The sequence below is a fragment of the Paramisgurnus dabryanus genome, chromosome 10 (assembly GCF_030506205.2).
Source record: "Paramisgurnus dabryanus chromosome 10, PD_genome_1.1, whole genome shotgun sequence".
Classification (NCBI taxonomy): Eukaryota; Metazoa; Chordata; class Actinopteri; order Cypriniformes; family Cobitidae; genus Paramisgurnus; species Paramisgurnus dabryanus.
In genome coordinates, this window is record NC_133346.1 from 13,164,049 (window position 1) to 13,186,121 (window position 22,073).

The window sequence follows — 22,073 nt, forward strand, 5'->3', positions numbered from 1 at the left end:
CGGGCATATGACCGACCTTCAACGTTGAAATTTGGTTGAAATTAGGTCAGTTGTTTGTTCAACGTTGAAACAACGTTGAAACAACGGTGAATGGTAAACGGTTGAAAAAGGTTAATAAAATGCTTAAAAATCAACGTTGAAATTTGGTTGAAATAACGTCAGTTGTTTGTTCAACGTTGATTCAACGTTGAAACAACGTTGAAACAACAGTGAAGTAAATGGTTGCAGAGAGACAATAAAATAATGTTTTATAATATGTGAATCATTCAGAAAAAAAATTAAAAACTCATTTTATAAAATTGATGACATTATAAAAAAAATTAACAAATAATTGAATATACAGGTAGCGACGTAATCTCGCGAGATTACACGAGACTGGACTGTTTTAACGGCTGTCTTCGAGATCTTGCGTATCACACGAGAAAATGCTTCAGAGAAAGAAGAGGTAAGGAAATATAAGTCAATGTAAACGCATAACGTTATTTTATTCACATATACAAAGTGGTATGACAAAAAAGCACGATGCCAAATCGGGTTTTTTTCTGTTAGTTGCGAATGTATTCGTTATAGTAGTTAATTTGCTAGTCCACGGATGTTCCCGCCGAAATTGGACTTCGTTATTATGAATATTAATAAATTAATATGAGGTGTGTTTTTATCAACTTAACCACTTGGTTGTTTTTGCTTCAGAAAAGCAACTAGTTATAAATGTAAGCGCTTTTTTGGACAACTTCGGTGAAAAAGTGTTGATTTCGTAGTTCAGTCAGCGTAATTTATATCCGAGACGAGAGGTCTTACAGGCGCCACAGACACCTATCAGCCTTTTGTAAGGAGGAGCAGCTCGAGTGCGGTGCGGTCAGTGTAAGCTGCTTTCTCAAATTCATATTACTGATAAAGTGTTAAAACTTAGATGAGATGTTGGTGTTTTATGGCTCACGAATTCGCAATAACGGATACGTATAGCAGTTCGTGTTAATGACATTAATCCAAACTTATTGATGACGTGATAACATGGGCGTCGAATCCCATATTAATCATGCTGAGGTTTTCTCGACGGGGTAATGTGTATAAATGCAGTTATAAAATTAAAAGGGACAAGATAGTCGACGTGACCCTCATGTTTTCATGGCAATCAGTCAATCACGTTACGCTTATGATCGCACCTGCGGTCATTCGCGCAGTATCCATGATTTTAAGCGGCATGAAACACTTAAGTTAACTCCTTTGTACGAAAATATCATGTCGTGTAAGTTGGCATGTTCTATTCGAATTGAAATACATTGTAACGGTGTAATTTTGCTTACTTGTTGAATAGTTAGCAAGTTTTAATGGAAATAGAAAATATTGGTTATCTAAATATGCTCTTGTTTTTAGTATATTTTTATAACTCTTTTGTAATGTCTTCGTTATCAGAGCCCTTCAAATTAGAAAAGTGAGGATGATCTTGTCAATGCTGAGATTTTCATGCATCAACAGCCACTACATCTGGATCAGGTAATGTTGTGTTAACCCTGCTATTCTACAATATTTACTTAAATGCAGTATGCAAGTGTATGTATTCATGTTCTGATAAAAGTCATTATAATTCTCTTCCAATATTGCACTAATTTAACTTTTTTATATTTTGTCAAGATTGAACAAGAAACAGACAGCAAGGGTTGTCAGGTCAGAAACAGAATGACACACAAACACAAGAAACTTCACAGGTGAGAAGTGAGAGTGGCTTTTAAAAAACACCTGCTACTTGTTTCTCAAGACTGGTTTATCATTGTCATTAGGAAAATATAAGAAACTAATTTAGGATACAATGGTTACTTTCCAGCACAGCAATTAATTTCTTTTGTACGCCACTATTCCTTCTACAGTATGCAGGCCTACATATTTCAAACACTTTGTTTTCAGTAGACAGAGACAAAAGTTAATCCAGTTTTCAGAGTGGATGTTGATGCAAGTTTTATAGAGGCTTCATATTGACAGAAAAAAATGGGTCTTTGTGGTGGTGTATTTGACAGCATTTATTTGTTCTTATCTTTATGTGTTATGGGTTTAATCATAATTTTTTTAATTGTCAATGAGCTACCACCTACCCTTGTAATGCACCACCAAGATACCATGTTGTAATAGAAATCCGTAATTTACCATTTCTTTTTTGTGAAGCGTCTCCCCTAAAACCTTACAATGCATTTAATATTTGTTTTGTAATCAGATCAAGTTCTACTAATCCTAATAATTAAGATGCAGTGTTTTGTATTTCACAATTTATGTTTTCTTTTTAAAAGGGGCTATGACTTGTTTTTATTTTATTATGTGTTTTAAATTGTAGGCAGATCAACATGCAATTTGAAGACGTGTGATAAAATACAGAGAGGTGAAGTAGTGTGTCTTTCCAGATGCCCAAATCATTCCCCCTTAAAAGGTAATGAATAGTGTTATGACAAAAAATGTAAACATTCTTAATTTCTTTAAAAGTTGTACTTGGGCCACAGTTTTCTGTATTTCTTACCACAAGATTACATTTATGATTCTATACTAATGAAATATGTTTTTCTTTTTCCAAACTTTATCAAATGCAATGATCGCTAAGATGAGCCTGAAGAGGAGATTTGGGAAGATGCTGTTTCATAAGTCGCTTTGCCAGATCACCTGTGGTAAGTTTGTAAAACATATATTAAAAATAGGATTATAACATCTCCTAATCAAAAGTTTTTGATCAGGTCGGGATGTCTGCTAACAAGATGCCTTGCTGGTCTGAGCGAGTTTAAAGTCTTACACAGACAGTCCAGAAGTTCTGAAGTCCATCTTCGATTTCATTGGTAAGGGACTACACAAAAGGCTGTTTGACCCACACGTAAAGCAACCTGTCAGTGTTTGCTTTGTTAAGCATCTCATTTGGGCGTGTTGAAAATATAAAGTTAATATCACTTAAGCATTCAGTATTGGATTCATTTGTAACCAAATCGATCAGAAGCACCATTCACTACCATAGTATTCTTTTATCCTACTATGTAAGTCAATGGTGCTTCTGGTCATTTTGGTTGCAGACATTCCTTAAAAAATCTTTGTGTTCATCAGGACGCTTTAAGGTGTAGAAACATCTCAGCAACCTCAAGAGAAATTGGAGGCAACTGAGCTAAATTGCAGATGTTGTTGCAAAGGGTCTGAATATGTATAATGTAAATATGATATGTTTTCTTTTTTCATACATTTGCAAAAGCTTCTAAAATTCTGTTTTTACTTTGTAAAAATATCTAAACAATTACAGTATCATGCAACAACATAAAATTGAAAGTGAAAGGTGTATGATTTCTGAATGCACTGTAGATGATCTTAATTGAACCTCATTGTCATCATCGTAAACACAACAGCTTTGTTCTTTCATCAGATGGCTATGCAATGTTTCAAGTCAGACTATCAAAGAAATCGCATCTTGCCCTGATGTGCAATAACAAGATTTTTTTGTACATGGGCTAAAATGCAGCATTTTTTGAAAATTAAATATCTTGTTTTTTCCCCCTCTTTAGATGCTGTCATCATATTAAGTACAGCATGAGCCAGAATAGATGGGTGGTGGTGGCCATAAGAAGACTGTCAACTAAACCAACAACAAAATTCATATTTGCAGTTTTTCTTGAATAAAGTTTTTCTATTCAGATTAATAAAATGACTTTTAAACATGATTTTGTTTCATATTTTATGATTTTATTCTATATTTAGAAAATTCCACTTCTGCACTATTAACTGGAAACCTAACTGTTTGAAAGAATGTGTTTTTATCCATAAAAAAATATTTTTAACAGCTGCTTTCATGTTTATTTGGAAAGGGTAGGCACCTGCCATCTTATTTGTCCACATTTAAACTTTACCTTCCTTAAGTGTTTAGTTTTATGAATGGGGTTGTACTGTAAGTTATGCATAGCAAGTTGCATTCATATGATAACTGCATTAAAAATGACACGTTTACAGTAAATCATTTAGTGAGTATTGCAGTGTAAAGTAAAAATCTATATTTAGTGTTAAAAACAACAAGGAAATAGAAGGTTGAAATTGCGTCATGATATCAACCATAATTCACCTATGTTGAAAGTGTGACGTTGAAACAACGTCGTGATTTCAACGTTGAAATTTTTTGCAAAACCGAAAGGTAATCCAACGTTGATTCAACGTTGGTATCTGACGTTGATTCAACGTTGAATCAACGTTGAAATGCCGACTGGGTTAAGACGGAAAGACCTTTTTTTAATAAAACAAATTAAACTTTTTCACAAAACAAATAATGGAAGCTTAATAGTGTTTATTACAACATTGATTGTACTAGGAATGTACTTTAGAAATAAATAAAACTAAACTAAACTAAACCAAATAATATATAATGTAATGTAATGTAATAACATTTTAATAACATAACAAATCATAACATAATATATTACCTGAAGGTACAACAGCTCATCTAGATTTGTATTATAATAATAATGCAAAAAATGCATATTATTACAGTATATCATGTTATGTAATTAAACAATTCATCAAACTGATTTATTAACACACCGTGAAACGCTGATTCCTCCCGATATGTTTCTCTTAAATAACATGGTGACATTTTAAAACTTACATTTAGTTAATACACATAATCAAATTTATAAAACCATCCTTTGTCTTTGAAAATAACCATGTCCATTTCCTGTTGCTGGTGGTGACTCATGTTGAATTACAGACAGTACAGGTACTGCCTTGGCCCTCGGTAGTACCAAAATGTTGTCATATACAAAATCTATCACAGAAAAATTTAACAAAAATACAAATTATGCACATATTTATAACATTCAAGTGTATATATCATATTGTTTATATCATCCTACCCAGATTGGGTCCTGTGATAGACGCTTGACGTTGACTGTATTCTGAGGAAACTGTCGAGCTCTGGGTTGAATTAGACTTAATGGATCTCACAGAAGCAATAAAAGGAGACTTATTTGGTGAAATGGGTTTCGGTTTGGGAAGCACGGTTGCAGTTTGGGACCACTCTGAAAACAATCGGGAAATTAGTGTTTGTGTGTTGCAACACTGTTACCATTGTGAGAAAAAAGGATTTTCACGCTTTACCGGAGTAATCTTCTAGTTTGAAAACTCCACAGCATAAATGTACTCTCCATTGCTTGCGTACATTCTCCTTCATGAGGCAGTGGAACACAAAAATAAAGAATCCTGAAACAAAAAGTCACTGTGTTAACGGCACCCATAAAATGAAATCTTAATTAATGGTATCTGCATCTCTTTCATACCTTGAAGGCTATTGAGAATGGAGAACAGGTAGAGGAGAAATACTTTGATCGGACCCCAAGCTAAAAAAGACAGACCCCAGGTGAGACCTAAAAGAAAGGTAAGGCTCGCCACAGCTCTCAGGTCTTTCAAAAGACCACTGCGAGTTCCCGGGGGTTGATTGACCTGCATGTTCTTTATCTGGATTAGAACCACTAAGAAGATGGAGCTGTTGCATAGAAGTATGAAGGCGATGTAGCTCACCACTGACGCATAGAAAACCGCATCATCTTGCACCCAGCAGCTAGGAATGAAAGACACAGATATTTTTCATGTGTATCACTGGATGGTAATGCAAAAGCATATTTTTCATAATGCTGCTCTCATGCTACAAAAAAGGGCAAACAAATACACTGCATCAGCATTTTTATCAGTAAGGGGATTTCTAAGTGGGCCATTGATACAAAATTTCCACCATCCATCAAGCCAAATATTGAATTCATACAAAGAAATCAGAACATTTAAGTATACAAGTTGAGTCGTAATAAATAAAGTGACTTAGAAATCCCCTTACTGATAAAAATGCTGATGTGTCACATACTTATTTTTCCCTCTGTATATATATAAAGCTGCTCGAAATCCTCTAATTTTCATAAATGTGCAAACATGAACATGCAGAACTTGCAGTACTAACAACATATCAGAATCATCCAATGTCATTTTGGAATCACTGGAAGTGATCATTCCATATGCATCTCTCTTCACAGCCAATACCAATCCACATATTATCAGTGGAATACCTGGGAAAAGAGTAAACACATCATAAACAGACAACCTTTCAACTGTAGATAAAGAAAAACATGTTTTAAATGCCTTACCCCAGCCAAGAAGGCAGAATTTCAAGATGTATGAGGGCACATACACATTGAATACTTTGACCAAAGCAAAGTACATGTTCACAGCTCCCAGACCCATCCATGTAAAGGATGACAATAAAAAATAGTGTAAAGTCATTGCCACAGCAACGCACAGGCCATAGATCTCAAAGGATGAGATCCAGGAGTTTAGCAGGAAAATCAGGTTGAGTCCCAGTAAAGCCAGACATAAATTTAACAGAATTTTGGATGGGTAGTCTCTTCTTAGTTTCCTGTATTAAAATGCAATGCATTGCAGTTATTGCTAAAAGTCAAACTGGTGGATTTATTGATCACAATAGTGATAACGCAACAGAGCTCTTACTCTAAGAGAGTGTATGTTAGCACCGTGATCCCCAGAAAACAAGACGACACACCACAGCCCATGTAAGTGACAAGGGTGAGGATCTTCTCATTCTTCTCATCAATGGGAGTTCTGGACACATCCTGTTTTTTAAAGAAACATTATTAGTTTCATACACATTGAATACTTTGACCAAAGTGACCGCCCCTTATGTGTTAACAACATATGTGACCTTGTACCACAAAACCAGTCATAAGGGTCAATATTTGAACTTGGGATTTATACATCATCTGAAAGCTAATAAATTAAGCTTTCCATTGATGTATGGTTTGTAAGGATATAACAATATTTCTTTCAAGATACAACTATTCGAAAATCTGGAATCTTAAGGGGGTCGCACACCGGATGCGCGGCAGCGCTGTTCTAAAAAAATCAAACACATTGTTTTCTATGAGTATACGCACACCGGCGAAGACAGGTGGCACCACTCACATAGTTTAACATCATTTTTGTCCCAAATCATTAACGATTAACATTGGCTGCTAACGAATATTTAGCATTTTGAATTAGACGCTATCTGACTAAGCTTGCGCTATTTAATGTGCACTTCCGGTTTACGATACCTCCGAGATGTCCTAGATGCGACTCGACGCGGCGTTGAGCTGCGCGTCTGGTGTGCGACCCCCTTTAGGGTGCAAATAAAATACGCAATAAAAATCACCTTTAAAGTTGTCCAAATAAAGTCCTTATCACTGCAAACACTTACAGAAATAAAAGTTTTGATATATTTACGGTAGGAAATGTACAAATATATCTATGTAAAATCATCTTTACATAAAATTTAGGGCTGTCAAAAGATTAATCGTGATTAATCACATACAAAAAAGTATATATATACTTTATATATACTTTATATATATATATATTAACAATGTGTGTGTGTGCACTGTATCTAATTATTTTGTATATATAAATACTCACACATGCATGTATGTATTTAAGAAACTTTAACATGTATATATTATATATAGATAAAAATAATTTTCTTAAATGTATACATGTATGTGTGTATTTATATATACAAAATAATTACACACAGTAAACACACAAATGCATTACGCAAATACAAACTTTTATTTTGTATGCAATTAATCGCGATTAATCTTTTGACAGCCCTAATAATATTCTAATGATTTTTGGTATAAAAGAAAAAGCAACAATTTGACCCATACAAAGCATACCCGTGCTACTGGTTTTGTGGTCCAGAGTCATATATTTGATGTGATCGGACCACATTATGCTCAAAATAGGTACGACTAATAAAATCGAATTTCCATCATACCAACAGCACTCCAAAATGAGTCAGGTGATCACATAGGCAGGTTGTGTAGTCTTTACTGACATTATATGTCCAACATCCATTTGGATTCCATCCACCATATCCATCTAAGACAAAATACACACACAAATAACAAAATACAGCACCCAGTTTGAAATGAATTATTTTAGATTCAAGGATGTATATATGACCTACCATTTTTATTGAAATCCCAGTATGCACACATGACATCCTGGTCATGCTGTCAAAAACAATTTGAAGACCATTTAAATATATTTCTGCCACTGTTTAATGTTTGGCATCCAACAGCGTTACTTACTGTCTTGGCTTTTAAATGGTGCAGAGTAACAGCCACATACTCCTTTAAGTTTTGGATGCTGCCCGTAGCATTAGTTACACTTGCAGAGACCACATAAGTGTTCAGCTGCTTTCTTTTTGTGTCATTCTGAAACAAATTCACACAAGTAGGCGGCCAAAATCATTTGTCACAACGAAACGATTAAGATCTTTCACAGTGCGATGAAGTCACCTTTGTCTTAAAAAGAGTTGAAACTCCATAAAACTGAAATTGAACACGAGGGCTGGTGTGGTTATGGATGGGGAAGCTTTCTTGTATTACAGAGGGCAGAGCGATGAAAGCTACTGTATCATCAAAAGGATCCTGGTTGATATAAATCTACAGCAGAAGAACAGTGAAAGACATAACTCTGTTTTTATAGACTTTCATTTCAAATAAAGTTTGTGTATCTCTATCATACCCTTGTATACCCCGGTTTAGAAACCACTGGTTAGTTTATATTATTACAGAGGAAAATGTAGTTTAGGCCTACATATGCAACCACAGTTCACCTACTGTACTTTAATCGAGAGTGTTTACCTCAGGATAACTGCCTTCGTTAGTGGACGAGACTCCGAAGGTAAGGTTGTGAAAAATTTCTGGGTCAATATTGACAACTGATATTGCCAAGGCAGGAGCTACTAAACTGGTTGACTCGCCGGTGAAACCGAACATCTGGTCTCCAACCGCCTCTGTGATGTTTAAAATGCTATGTACATATGGAGAAGGATTTGTTTACATGAGCATCTCGTAAAACCTCCACTTAGTCTATAACAGCAGAAATAATATAATATATGCACAATATATTTCAATACTAAATCAGTCTAAAACAAATAAGATGTCACACATGCTAGCTCGGTGTAATGCACACCTGTTGGTAAAAGGTACCAGGTTGCTTTCCGACTCCAGTATGTCAGATGTGATGTTAATAATGACTTCTCCCAACTGCTGGGTGATGGCACTGACATTGATCACATCGGACAGTTTTTGCAGCACCGTTGCGAGCTCATTCTCGTCCAAATCTTTGTTCTCATGCAGCACGTCTTCGATTATATTCAGAATATCTTCTGCATTGTCTATAAAGAGTTAATATATAGGTTTTATCTGGATATATATCATGTATTATTCCATGCATAATCAATATAACTAAAATCTTTACTGTAATATGATTCAAATCGATTTATGTATAATTCAATGCTATTTAAATGAATGCTCATTCATCTGATGTAAAGTTCACCTGTAGTAACTGTAATGTCTTTCAGGTCTGTAATACTCCTGACCACCACCTTACACTGCGTCAAGTCTGGAGAGCTCCAGACAGCCTTGTTAGAGGCCGCATCTAGCTTACTGTTTGGAGAGAAATTGAGTAAACCTATCAAACCATGAATTATTTGTATCGACTTTCCCGCTTATTATTGCAAATTGTACAGGAGAGCTATGCTATAAGATAATGTTATGCAATTGTTAAGTAAATATGAACTCTAAACATAACTATCTTTAGAGTTAGAGCTCATATTTAAGACCTGTAGTAAAAACGAATTGTACAATGTGAAAGCACACATGGATTGCTTTCCTTCTGCAATGAAATTGATCCTTCAATCAGTTCCAGCTATACTATCTGGAACATAAATATGATTTAATGGTTTACAGCAGCCCTTATGAAATCAGATGGCTTCCTCTTTTCATCTCATTAAGCAATCGCGATTAATCGCAAACAAAATAAAAGTTTGTGTTTGCATAATATGTGCAATATGTGTGTGTGCATTTTGTGTAATTAATTATTATGTATATATAAATACACACATACATACACATACATGTACAAAAAAATTGTATATATATAATATATATATATATATATATATATATATATATATATATATATATATATATATATATATATATATATATATATATATATATATATGTATATGTATATATATATATATATATATATGTATATGTATATATATATATATATATATGTATATGTATATATATATATATATATATATATATATATATATATATATATATATATATATATGAGAGAGAGAGAGAGACAGAGAGAGAGAGAGAGAGAGAGAGAGAGAGAGAGAGAGAGAGAGAGAGAGAGAGAGAGAGAGAGAGAGAGAGAGAGAGAGAGAGAGAGAGGAAAATAAGTATTTGACACATCAGCATTTTTATCAGTAAGGGGATTTTTAAGTGGGCTCTTGACATAAAATGTCCACCAGATTTTTCTAGAAGGCATTTCTCTTTAAGGCATTTCTACAAAGTATTAAATAAAGAGTTTTCAATACTTTTTCCCTGTGTCATTTCACTTTATTTATTATGACTCAACTTGTATACTTAAATGTTCTGCATTCTTTGTATGAATTCAATATTTGGCTTGGTGGCTACATCTGGTGGAAATTTTGTGTAAATAGCCCACTTAAAAATCCCCTTACTGATTACTTATTTTTCACGCTGTATATACATTTTTAAATACATACATGCATGTGTGTGTATTATATACATAAAATACACACACATATATATTATTCAAACACAAACTTTTATTTTGTATGCAATTAATCGCGATTAATCTTTTGAAAGCCCTAGAAATTATTAATATGATTAAATATGATGATTCAATTTGATGTAATTTGTCATTATTTCACACATGAGCAATTCAATCCAAATGTTAAACTAACCATAAAATTTTTTTTTTTATCAAATGTTTTAACTATACTGATATCTCAGATGTCAATTTTTATTGGCATAAATACCAATGTGAATTCTGTTTAGGTAAAAATTGCAATTACTGTACACGTCATTCACAGCAGAGACCCTTACCAGTTTCTATCTGCCTTATTTTGAGGGTTTCCCTTGCATGGAAGCGAGATGCTGATCTCTGCTTCAGTTTGGGGCCATCTGAAAAGACCTTGTCTGGTGTGATGGTTGTGTTCAGGACACGACCCTGGATCTGTAATATAAGAGTTATATTTAGAATACTCTGTGTGTTAATACAGAATTGCATATTGCTCAGTTTCTGTCCAAAGTATTTCATATGTAAATATACATAGTTGCATAGGGTGACCATATGTGCCATTCTTCCCATCATTCCCCATCATGCAGTACATTTTAATTATAGTGCGAAATTGAACATGATGTGATTCCTAGTGCATGGACTTTAAACACAATATGCACGTACCAATATGAGAAATTAAAATGTCCTCGGGTCGAGTATCCAAGCGTATTGCTCCTATGGTGTAAGGTTTGTCCAAAAGCTTATGAATCTGCTCTTGTGTCTCTTTGATGTTTAGGGAAGTTGTTACCTTAGTTTGAAAGGTGCAGCTATGGCTGAGAACAAGCAGAGATTTAAATCAGACAACCACATTAAATTACAAAGAACAATGCTTGTAAAAGTGTCACCTTCTGGCATTTACATTCACTATTCATGGGATAGTTCATCCAAAAATAAAAAGCTGTCATCATTTACACCATCATAGTGTTTTATGAGTTAACTTGCATAGTAGGAAAAACAAATACAATGGAAGTCAATGGGTACAACAGTGTTTAACAGATTAAATAAACTCAAATTAGAACAAAACAAGGGTGAGCAATGATGACAGAATTAAAAAAATTTAGATAAACTATCCATTTCAGTACTTTTAATATTAAAGATCTTACCTTGTTTGTTTATGTTTTATGTGACGCTGCAGGACAAATTAATGAGAAAAGATCACAAAATAGTAAAAATACCAAAATACTTCATTGCAACTTCAGCTTTCAGAAACAATATTTGACTCGGAGCACAAACCTTCTCCACCACTTTGGATGATTTTGTATGTTTTTCCACACTGAAAGCAGATTTGAAAAATGCGTGTTTGGATATTTATTGGCTATAAAACTTTGTCTCTTCTATATTATAAAAACATTGACTAACCTTTCTGGCTGTGCATGTTTTGAGGTGGTATAGCGTCTGAGGTTCAGCACGGCAATGTTTTCACTAGACAGAGTTTCATAAAGCTGTAGAGATGATAAAACATAACTTACGTACAGTTTCCAGTTTGATATGTAATACTTTTGGGATTATTTAGTGTTTTGGTATCATACCCAGACTTGAATTATGCTATCAGGATTATACCCAAAGCCATGTATAGTCACAGTGAGGTTGACATTGAAAAAGCGGTCTGTGTTAAGCAAAAACATTATGTAATTTTATATGACTAAACAAACATAATTTTCACTAAATATGAAGGATTATATATAAACAGCACACTTTCAGAAAAAAGGTACCTCAAAGGTACATATCTGTACCAGGGACAACTTTAGTACCTTTTTTCAGAGTGTGCATCTTAAAACGTTAACATCAAAACACATGTAACCTGATTTTCGTCCTTCAGTTGAAATGGAAGAAGAGCATGTGGATATGGTTAATATTTGACTGGATGTGGAAGATGAAACAGTGGCTTCAGTTATTGTCGAAGAACTTTCTGCTAAAGTTGTATTCATGTACGGTACGGTGGTGACTGTTGAATAGAAGATGATGCATTCAGTGAAAATATTGATCTGTTTCTATGTATCATTTAAGATATGTATGCACATACTGTATGAAATTGTTGACGCCATTGCAGTTGAGGATGATGCGTCTTTAGTTGTCACAGACGATATGGTTGTTGTTATGAATGGTGTGGAGGTAAGTCCTATCCAAGAGATACAGTAAAAAGAGATACAGTCAGAGATAAAAGTGCATATTGAAGACATAAGACAGATTTGAACAAACACGTGGCTCTGGTACGAACTTGTTGTGGTCGAGGTAAAAACAGATGCTTCTGTAATCGTTGAGGAACTTTCTGTTACAGTTGTTTCTATTATTATAGGGCTTGTGGGTGTGGTTTGTTCAATGGTGACACTTTCTGTTGTAGATGTTGGTTGGAAAGATGTGGTTGTTGGTCTCTCAGTTGTATGAGCCAAGGTCCCAGTGACTACTGTTGATGGGTCTGATGTGAGATCATCTAAAAATATAGAGATTAAAACAAATTCAAAATCATGCATACATCTCTACAAAAATTCACATTCACTTGAATGAACTTCAATTCGCTTTGTTAAACATTGCACTCCAATGGTCCCAAATTAGCATTAGATAAAACTATCTAACCTTAACTTGAAGCAGTGGTCTAAAGCAAGTCATGTATTCTGAATTATTAAAGGGATAGTTCACCCAAAAATGAAAATTCTGTAATCATTTGTTATGGAAACAATGGATGTAGTTTGTTTATCCGGGGTAGCAGAGGAGTTGTGCGTGTGTGTTGAAATGGGGCCCAACCAGGTCATGAGTCGCAGGCGGTAAGTAAAACTGCATTAAATGTCTGTGTTTTGTTGGCAATCCACACGTGACTCGCTTCGCCCGCGGTATGCCTCCATAATGCATATTGTTACTTCATGCTAGGTAATTCATTCACTTATGTTTACAAATACAACTTTATTGTAAGGTGTTACCTTTCATATTATTTGTTTTCTAACTGGAGTGCATTTGAAGAGTTTGGTTAATCCATTTTGACTAATTTGGGTAAAAATGTGTTTTCTATACCAAGCAAGTGACAAGATGAAAGACACTATTTTCTGTTACAAACTTTCACATAGCATCTTTAGGTTAAAATAACATTAGATTTTCAAAGATTTATTATAAAAACTGATTATTTTTCCTGCAAAATGCTATAAATCTATTGAATCAGTATATAAATGTGCATTCATCTTTGCCATGTTATATTCATTTAGTTGACTAGTGATATACACTGATTAAAAAAAGATAAACATTAATGGCATTAATCAAAACACTTACTTTGTCATATTAAGAACACTGTCATTGCTGCTGTCATTCTCGGGAACATCTTCACAAAAAAATTTTGACAGCGATCAGCTGTAAAATGTTTTGGTCCTGCTCGATTTAAGTTGACTTGGAGTAAAATAATGGAAAGTTTCCCTGGGGTCAATGTGTTAGCATGACAGAAGCTTGATTCTGTCGTGTGAGAACAAGCAACAGCCGGCATTTTTCCGTCTCCCGAGTGCCTCTTACGTAAATGATTCGATTTTGATAGCTTACATTTCTTCCCCGCCATAAAAAAACACCACAGGTTTATCAATGCCATCAAAATTACTATTTTGTTTGTGTTTGTTTGTTGATCACGAAGTACAAAGTCGATAAGGAAAACTAGGATTCCGTGTGTCTTCAAAGCGCCACCATTATTGTTTAAAATGCGTGGAATGGTTTGCTGTGATTGGTTAAGCGGATTTATTGCATTCTGCGGAGAAGGAGGACTGAAATTTGTCGCATTTGGAAAAAGGGAGAAAAGATGACAGAATAACACGGCGGATATCGGATTTTGCGAAAATTAAGAATGTACTTTTTAATACTGACCTGATACAATACTGATTTTGGCGGTAACTATTTTGTTTAATGGCGTTTATAGCATTTTGGAACCAAACTCTTAATTTGCTTGGCCACCCATTACTAGCTATCCTGGATTAACTGGTTGATTTACCAAGCGGGTATATGAAGATGGAGTCTGAAGTTGGTAATAGATTCCATTGTTCATCAATGTAACCTGGAGTTAGGATTTGTGACAGTTCATCCTGCATTTTTCCAACGTCAGCTTTGGGAATCACATTTAGATAAGCCATGCAGACAAACCTATAAAGATATATAAAAAAAAGACATTGACAATTACTATAGTCTGTCTTTGTCTCTGCATTTTATTTGCACATTTATTATCTACCAATAATAATTTCTGTTCCTTATTAGTAAACATTTTTTTTCATATATCACTTTAAAATGATTCAAAATAAAGAAGAAAATCTTACTGGCTGATTCCAGAAGGGGTGGACTGGCTGTGTGTGAGAGATCTGTTGGTACAGCACAAAATTAAACTTGGCCTAAAAATATCTGCATTCATAATTTTGTTCTAGAACAATAAGACAGGATCTTACCCTCCTAAAGGGTGCACTGAGACTTTATTCACATATATGTGGGATGGCAAAACGTTCCTCAGCTTGGAGAAGAGAAAAACGTACGCGTTAATTTGCATTTTATTTTGGTGGTACGGGTAGCAGCAGTAAAAATGTTCACATAGCTCACCCAGTGATGTGCAATATCCCGAGCGTCGTAATTGTTTGTTGCGTTTCCGTCTTTGCGGTGGATGCTAAATGCTATGTGAACTTCATAAAAAGGCCATTCTACAACATAAGGAATTTATATTAAAAAAAAAAACAGTAAAGCAAAGAGAAAACAAATCCACTGTCCAGTGAATTTTTTTAATGCAACATAAGCTTATTAGCCCTACCATTGTACTATTGCACACTAAAAAATAACAATGTGCCTATAGGATATAATTGGGAATAAATCAACCTTAAAATATAAAGGACCATAATGGCAACAAGAGGAGCAATTTACATTAAAACTGCAAGCAGTGATGGAAGGGCCCTCGCACACATGACACCACCACGCCGTGGCATAAGAATTAAAGGGAACAGTAGTAAATAGGCATTTAAGCATGTAAACATAGGTGAACTATTTGTGTAGTACTATAAGTGTAGTATAATGTGCCACATTTCCTGTTGCTAATTACAAATTACAGCGAGGTAGCATCATGTAAGATAGCATGAGAGAGGGAGAGAAAGAGAGAGAGACAGAGAGAGAGAGAGAGTGAGCGAGTGTGTGTGTGTGTGAGTATTAGTGACTACATGTAAATATTGGCACATAGATGTGTTCAGTCCAGGACTCTTATTGATCATGTAAAATTTAGGGCAGATCTGACTTTGAATAATCAGTGTAAAACATGTTACTTCTTGTTGCCAGCAGGTGGCGCTATGGCCATAAGTGACTATTGGCATGTAGATGTGTTCAGTCCAGGACTCTTATCAATCATGTGGAGTTTGTGACTAATCAGACATTGCATAATTAGTGTAAACATGTCACTTCCTGTTGCCAGCTGGTGGCGCTATGACCATAAGTGACTATTGACATGAAGATGTGTTCAGTTCAGGACTCTTATCACTCATGTGAAGTTTGGAACAAATCCGACATTGCATAATCATTGTAAACATGTCACTTCCTGTTGCCAGCTGGTGGCGCTATAACTATAAGTGACTATTGGCGTGTAGATGTGTTCAGTCCAGGACTCTTATCAATCATGTGGAGTTTGTGACTAATCAGACATTGCATAATTAGTGTAAACATGTCACTTCCTGTTGCCAGCTGGTGGCGCTATGACCATAAGTGACTATTGACATGAAGATGTGTTCAGTTCAGGACTCTTATCACTCATGTGAAGTTTGGAACAAATCCGACATTGCATAATCATTGTAAACATGTCACTTCCTGTTGCCAGCTGGTGGCGCTATAACTATAAGTGACTATTGGCGTGTAGATGTGTTCAGACCAGGACCCTTATCAATCATGTGGAGTTTGTGACTAATCAGACATTGCATAATTAGTGTAAACATGTCACTTCCTGTTGCCAGCTGGTGGCGCTATGACCATAAGTGACTATTGACATGAAGATGTGTTCAGTTCAGGACTCTTATCACTCATGTGAAGTTTGGAACAAATCCGACATTGCATAATCATTGTAAACATGTCACTTCCTGTTGCCAGCTGGTGGCGCTATACTATAAGTGACTATTGACATGAAGATGTGTTCAGTTCAGGACTCTTAGCAATCATGTGAAGTTTGGGACAAATCCGACATTGCATAATCATTGTAAACATGTCACTTCCTGTTGCCAGCTGGTGGCGCTATACTATAAGTGACTATTGACATGAAGATGTGTTCAGTTCAGGACTCTTAGCAATCATGTGAAGTTTGGGACAAATCCGACATTGCATTATCATTGTAAACATGTTACTTCCTGTTACCAGCTGGTGGCGCTATGACCATAACTGACTATTGACATGTAGATGTGTTCAGTCCAGGACTCTTATTAATCATGTGAAGTTAGGGAAAGATCAGACATTGCATAATCATTGTAAACATGTCACTTCCTGTTGCCAGCTGGTGGCGCTATAACCGTAAGTGACTATTGACATGTAGATGTGTTCAGTCCAGGACTCTTATTAATCATGTGAAGTTAGGGAAAGATCAGACATTGCATAATCATTGTAAACATGTCACTTCCTGTTGCCAGCTGGTGGCGCTATAACCGTAAGTGACTATTGACATGTAGATGTGTTCAGTCCAGGACTCTTAGCAATCATGTGAAGTTTGGGACAGATCAGAAATTGCATAATCAGTGTAAACATGTCACTTCCTGTTGCCAGCTGGTGGCGCTATAACCGTAAGTGACTATTGACATGTAGATGTGTTCAGTCCAGGACTCTTATTAATCATGTGAAGTTAGGGAAAGATCAGACATTGCATAATCATTGTAAACATGTCACTTCCTGTTGCCAGCTGGTGGCGCTATAACCGTAAGTGACTATTGACATGTAGATGTGTTCAGTCCAGGACTCTTAGCAATCATGTGAAGTTTGGGACAGATCAGAAATTGCATAATCAGTGTAAACATGTCAATTCCTGTTGCCAGCTGGTGGCGCTATAACCATAAGTGACTATTGACATGTAGATGTGTTCAGGTCAGGACTCTTAGCAATCATGTGAAGTTTGGGACAGATCGGACACTGTATGCCTGAGTTCCAGCAACCTGTTTCATAGCGATACATCAAATTTTGGCTGGCCGAAACCGACACAAATTTTAATATAGAATCAAATCCTTTGCAATTTAGCATCACAAAGGCCTCAAGATGAGACTCGCCAAATATGATGATGATCCGACGAAAACTGTAGGAGGAGTTAGTTAAAGTATGACGCCTGGAAATGAGAAAAACTGAGCCAAAATCTGAGAAATAATTAAAAATAGCTGACTTCCTGTTTGGTGTAGGGCGTTGCTCCAAGAGACTTTTTTGTAGGGCTTGTAATAATACACGAGTATACCGAAATTCGTACATATAAGTTAAACACAGTCCAAGGGCTGCTTAATTCAATATTTGAAAGTGGCGCTAAAACATGTTCCTTCAGGTTGCCAGCTGGTGGCGCTATGGCTATAAATGAAAATTGTTATGTAGATGTGTTCAGGTCAGGACTCTTAGCAATCATGTGAAATTTGGGACAGATCGGACATTGTATGCATGAGTTCCAGCAACTTCCTGTTTCATTGGAAAACATCAAAATTTGTTGGGCCAGAACCGACACAAATTTTTACATAGAGTCAAATCCTTCGCAATTTAGCATCACAAAGGCCTTAAGATAACACTCACCAAATATGAAGATGATCCGACGGAAACTGTAGGAGGAGTTAGTTAAAGTATGACGCCTGGAAATGACAAAAACTGCGCCCAAATCACAAAAATAACTCAGAATAGCTGACTTCCTGTTTGGTTTACGGCTTCGCTCCAAGAGACTTTTTTGTAGGTCTTGTCATACTACAGAAGTGTACCGAATTTCGTAATTGTACGTCAAACACAGTCCGAGGGCTGCTTCGTTGAAAATTTGTAGGTGGCGCTATAGAGCCATTTTCCCACGCCTAATTCTAAAGCCTACACCACATGTCAATTTTCATCACTCTTGACATCTGTGCAAAATTTCATGAGTTTTCGAGTATTTTTAGGCCCTCTAAAGTCCCGCTGAAGTCGGAGAAGAAAAAGAAAAATAATAATAATAATAATAACTCCTTGAAGAACAATAGGGTCCTCACACCCCGGTGTGCTCGGGCCCTAAATATGCAATTTGCAATTAGCAAAATGCAAATTATTTTTATATAGTATGTCAAAAATACTTAATATACAAATTATGTAAATATAAATGTATTTAAAATACTTCCTCTTTAGCAAACTATTTTGTCATTTTAGATGCGTATAAGAACCTCTGATTAATAATTTCCTTTCAAACCTTGTGTAAATTTGTGTGCCTTACTGTACTTACCACACTGCAGGTTGATGTCTTGCATTGGATCACAGTTCTGGTTTTGGTTCCAGATCCGAGCTTCCCAGTGCAATATATCCCCATCAGTGCAGGCCATTGCCGATATCTCCTCAGCTGTACGTGTCCTTCCCCACACTCTGAACAGACTCAAACTACCTTTTAGGTCAGTGCCCGTCTCAATGATCATCTTGTCCTCTACAAAATTGTGAGCTACACCTAAAGTCAGAGAACCATTGGCGGCTAACCTACAGCAGTTGGGGGACGCAGGCAATCCTTTAGACGATAGTTTTAAAGCGACAATGGTCCCATTGACATAGACTTTTGGCTCAGACATAAACATGGACCAGGTAATGCAAATTGAATGCCAGTTATCCAAAGTTACATTTAAAGTTGCGGACCAGACACTTCCAAACATCACTGCTTGAAGGTCTGACTCTTCACCCTTCAGCCCTAGCTCTACTTGCGTCCTGTCAGGATTCAGGTACATGAATGCAGTCCAGCGTGAGTTGTCGATCTTTCGTTTTACGTTGACACACGCACTAAACTCTTCCAGGACAGGAATGGAGTACTCCGGTCTTATAAGCCAGTAACCACAGTCTTTCTGCATGAAATTTATCTCCCTTCCCCACAAACTTTCAGCACTTACAGAACCTGAAGTGTAAAAGAAGCACATTTCAAAAGTACGCAGTTAACTTTCTGTCAAGTACCAAAACAAATTAAGATTAAAATTAAGTCTAATTCGATATATCAAATGATAAAAACAGTACAACACATTCAGTTGCTTATACACAATAACAATATTTTTAAAATCTTAAAAAAGTCAAATTTGTTTAAACAACAAAAGTACCTTTATCTCTCCATGTTATTATGCTTAGAATAAAGACGACTACTAAAGCCTGAAGCTGTTTGTTGACTTCTTCCATGTTTTACCTGATAAAAAAGTACAATTGTTAAGTATAACTAGCTGTGCAATAAACTTACATTTATGGTTTGAAAAAAGGAAGTGTAAAATCGATTTTGTTTAACTTTCTCAGGGTATTTTGATTTACAACGTTCATCGGAATTATTAAGCTACAGTGTACACACAGCACTTTGAGATATGAAAAGCCTGATCTCATTTTATAAGCATTTAAGACACAACCCAATCTTTTTTATTAAGTAAGATTGGAATTTGAAACATTTAAACACGCATGCATATAAGTATTCATGTATCAGAGAAAAGTTACTTACTTCATTCAGCATCTACCGGTGTTAAATTTCCATGTAGGTCATTGCTTTAGAGTGACTTTAAATGACAAAGATCATATATGTATGAAGTTGACATGAGAGGCTTGACCATAACAAAGGGGTAGTGCTCATCTTCAAACCTCCCACTCTCTCCATACTGAGATATTAATTAAGCTAATCATTCATAAGCTTATGAATACTTCATTATAAGTGCGTCACATATGATGAAATGTATAGAATTTTAAACGATGGGAATTGTCCATGGTGCTGAATTGCATTTATTGCTCATTTGCATCTGCTAATTAATATCTATCATTTTCTCTTTGTTAAAGTCACCATGAAAATAAAATTAAAAACTGTCATTTGTTTTGTAATATTGTGGTATTTTATATATATAATTATTATATGTATATATATATATATATATATATATATATATATAATTATTATTATTATTTTTAATTCATATGCCCTCATAATCTTTAAAGGGGACATTTCACAAGAATTTCTTAAGATGTCAAATAAATCTTTGGTGTCCCAAGAGTAGCCTACATGTGAAGTTATAGCTCAAAATATTATATAGATAATTTTTATTGCATATTAAAATTGCCACTTTGTATGTGTGAGCTAAAATGTGCCGTTTTGGGTGTGTCATTTAAAATGCAAATGAGCTGATATCTGCACTATTTGGCAGTTTCATGGTTTGATAGTGCAGGTTAAGGAGCAGTAATATCCCCTTATGACATCATAGGGGAGCCACATTTTAATGACCTATTTTTTTCACATGCTTGCAGAGAATGGTTTAGCAAAACTAAGTTACTGGGTTGATCTTTTTCACATTTTCTAGGTTGATGGAAGCACTGGGGAGACCCAATTATAGCACTTAAACATGAAAAAGTCAGATTTTGTCACCTTTAATCAAAAACGCAAATCTCCTCCCCTCATCAAAACGATCTCTTTTTTTAAAGTGGCACCGCATGTTGTATTTTGAAATGCATGTGACACTACACCGATCAAATGGGACAGATAGGTTTAATGGACCACCTGAGAAATTATTACCACATAAAAGTCCAATAGGTAACAATAACAATAACAATATTTATGTAAAATATTACTGATAAAAACTTTAAAACGGATGAAAAATAAATGTTTTTGAAGTTGCACATGCAAATGTGCTATTGAAACACATGTACTTCAATACTTTAGGGGAAATATTAGGTCAATGGGTTGACAAAAAGATTGAAAACCCCGTACGTTTAAAAATACAAAGGGTCTATTTCTTCTGAGATCTTTAAATGTTGTGTTAATGTAATATATTACCTGATGTGAGAATATAGAGCCTGGTTCTAGCCTTGTCTGGGTCGGTAGGTCTTTCTGTGAGGAGTTTGTATATTCAACCTGTGTTAGCATTGGTTTACTCCGGGTAACTTACTCCAGATTCCTCATACAGTCCAAAGGCATGCAGGTTGGTGAATTGTCCTTTCCTAACTTTTGTGTAGTTTAGCGTGTGTATTTATTTAATTGTGTGTAGATTAACCGCAACATTTCGCCATAAATATACTATGGCTCCACAGATGCTGGAATTCCGTTAACGGTTAATTTAACAATACAACACTAGATGTCGCTGTTGTGTGGTAAAAGAGCATTCGACCAATCAAATAAACGTTAACGAAATATTAAACAAATATTGCACAGTGAGCGTGTGTTTTATAATTAAATGTTTTATTTTGTATTA

The 22,073-nt window shown here is 35.3% G+C and overlaps 1 protein-coding gene and 1 long non-coding RNA gene across 6 annotated transcripts; one reads left to right on the forward strand and one right to left on the reverse strand.

Annotated features, from left to right (window-relative positions):
* Positions 1-800: 800 nt before the first annotated feature.
* LOC135738326 (uncharacterized) lies at positions 801-3,677 on the forward strand. Of its 5 annotated transcripts, XR_010528681.2 has the most exons (8): positions 807-861; positions 1,414-1,494; positions 1,633-1,706; positions 2,324-2,416; positions 2,585-2,648; positions 2,715-2,813; positions 3,073-3,173; positions 3,522-3,677. It is a non-coding gene; the product is annotated as an uncharacterized lncRNA (long non-coding RNA). The 5 variants fall into 5 exon arrangements; XR_010528682.2 differs by lacking the exon at positions 3,073-3,173 and having other exon boundaries at positions 801-855; XR_010528686.2 differs by lacking the exon at positions 3,073-3,173 and having other exon boundaries at positions 2,585-2,652.
* Positions 3,678-4,550: 873 nt separating this feature from the next.
* On the reverse strand, positions 4,551-21,809 carry adgrg4b (adhesion G protein-coupled receptor G4b). Its single transcript, XM_065256306.2, has 31 exons — positions 21,659-21,809; positions 20,342-20,396; positions 19,959-20,041; positions 19,112-19,762; positions 15,271-15,368; positions 15,123-15,184; positions 14,997-15,038; positions 14,678-14,826; positions 12,938-13,150; positions 12,743-12,838; positions 12,521-12,664; positions 12,249-12,325; positions 12,079-12,161; positions 11,953-11,992; positions 11,823-11,848; positions 11,344-11,492; positions 10,986-11,115; positions 9,388-9,497; positions 9,022-9,226; positions 8,691-8,859; positions 8,343-8,489; positions 8,133-8,258; positions 8,009-8,054; positions 7,817-7,920; positions 6,496-6,617; positions 6,135-6,403; positions 5,951-6,056; positions 5,280-5,560; positions 5,101-5,202; positions 4,857-5,021; positions 4,551-4,768 (listed from the first exon to the last, which is right to left on the reverse strand). Exons 3-31 carry the CDS (start codon positions 20,032-20,034, stop codon positions 4,635-4,637), a joined length of 4,122 nt encoding a protein of 1,373 aa, XP_065112378.1. The 5' UTR covers positions 20,035-20,041; positions 20,342-20,396; positions 21,659-21,809; the 3' UTR covers positions 4,551-4,634.
* Between the last annotated feature and the right edge of the window lie 264 nt (positions 21,810-22,073).

Bases quoted from the DNA above. Each gene is read 5' to 3' on its own strand.
- adgrg4b (XM_065256306.2), bottom strand. From the start codon at position 20,034: ATGGAAGAAGTCAACAAACAGCTTCAGGCTTTAGTAGTCGTCTTTATT. The intron at 8,259-8,342 runs GTGACTTCATCG...AATTTGTTTCAG, and splicing joins CAACTCTTTTTAAGACAAAG to AATGACACAAAAAGAAAGCA. The intron at 8,055-8,132 runs GTAAGTAACGCT...TGTTTTTGACAG, and splicing joins ACCATTTAAAAGCCAAGACA to CATGACCAGGATGTCATGTG.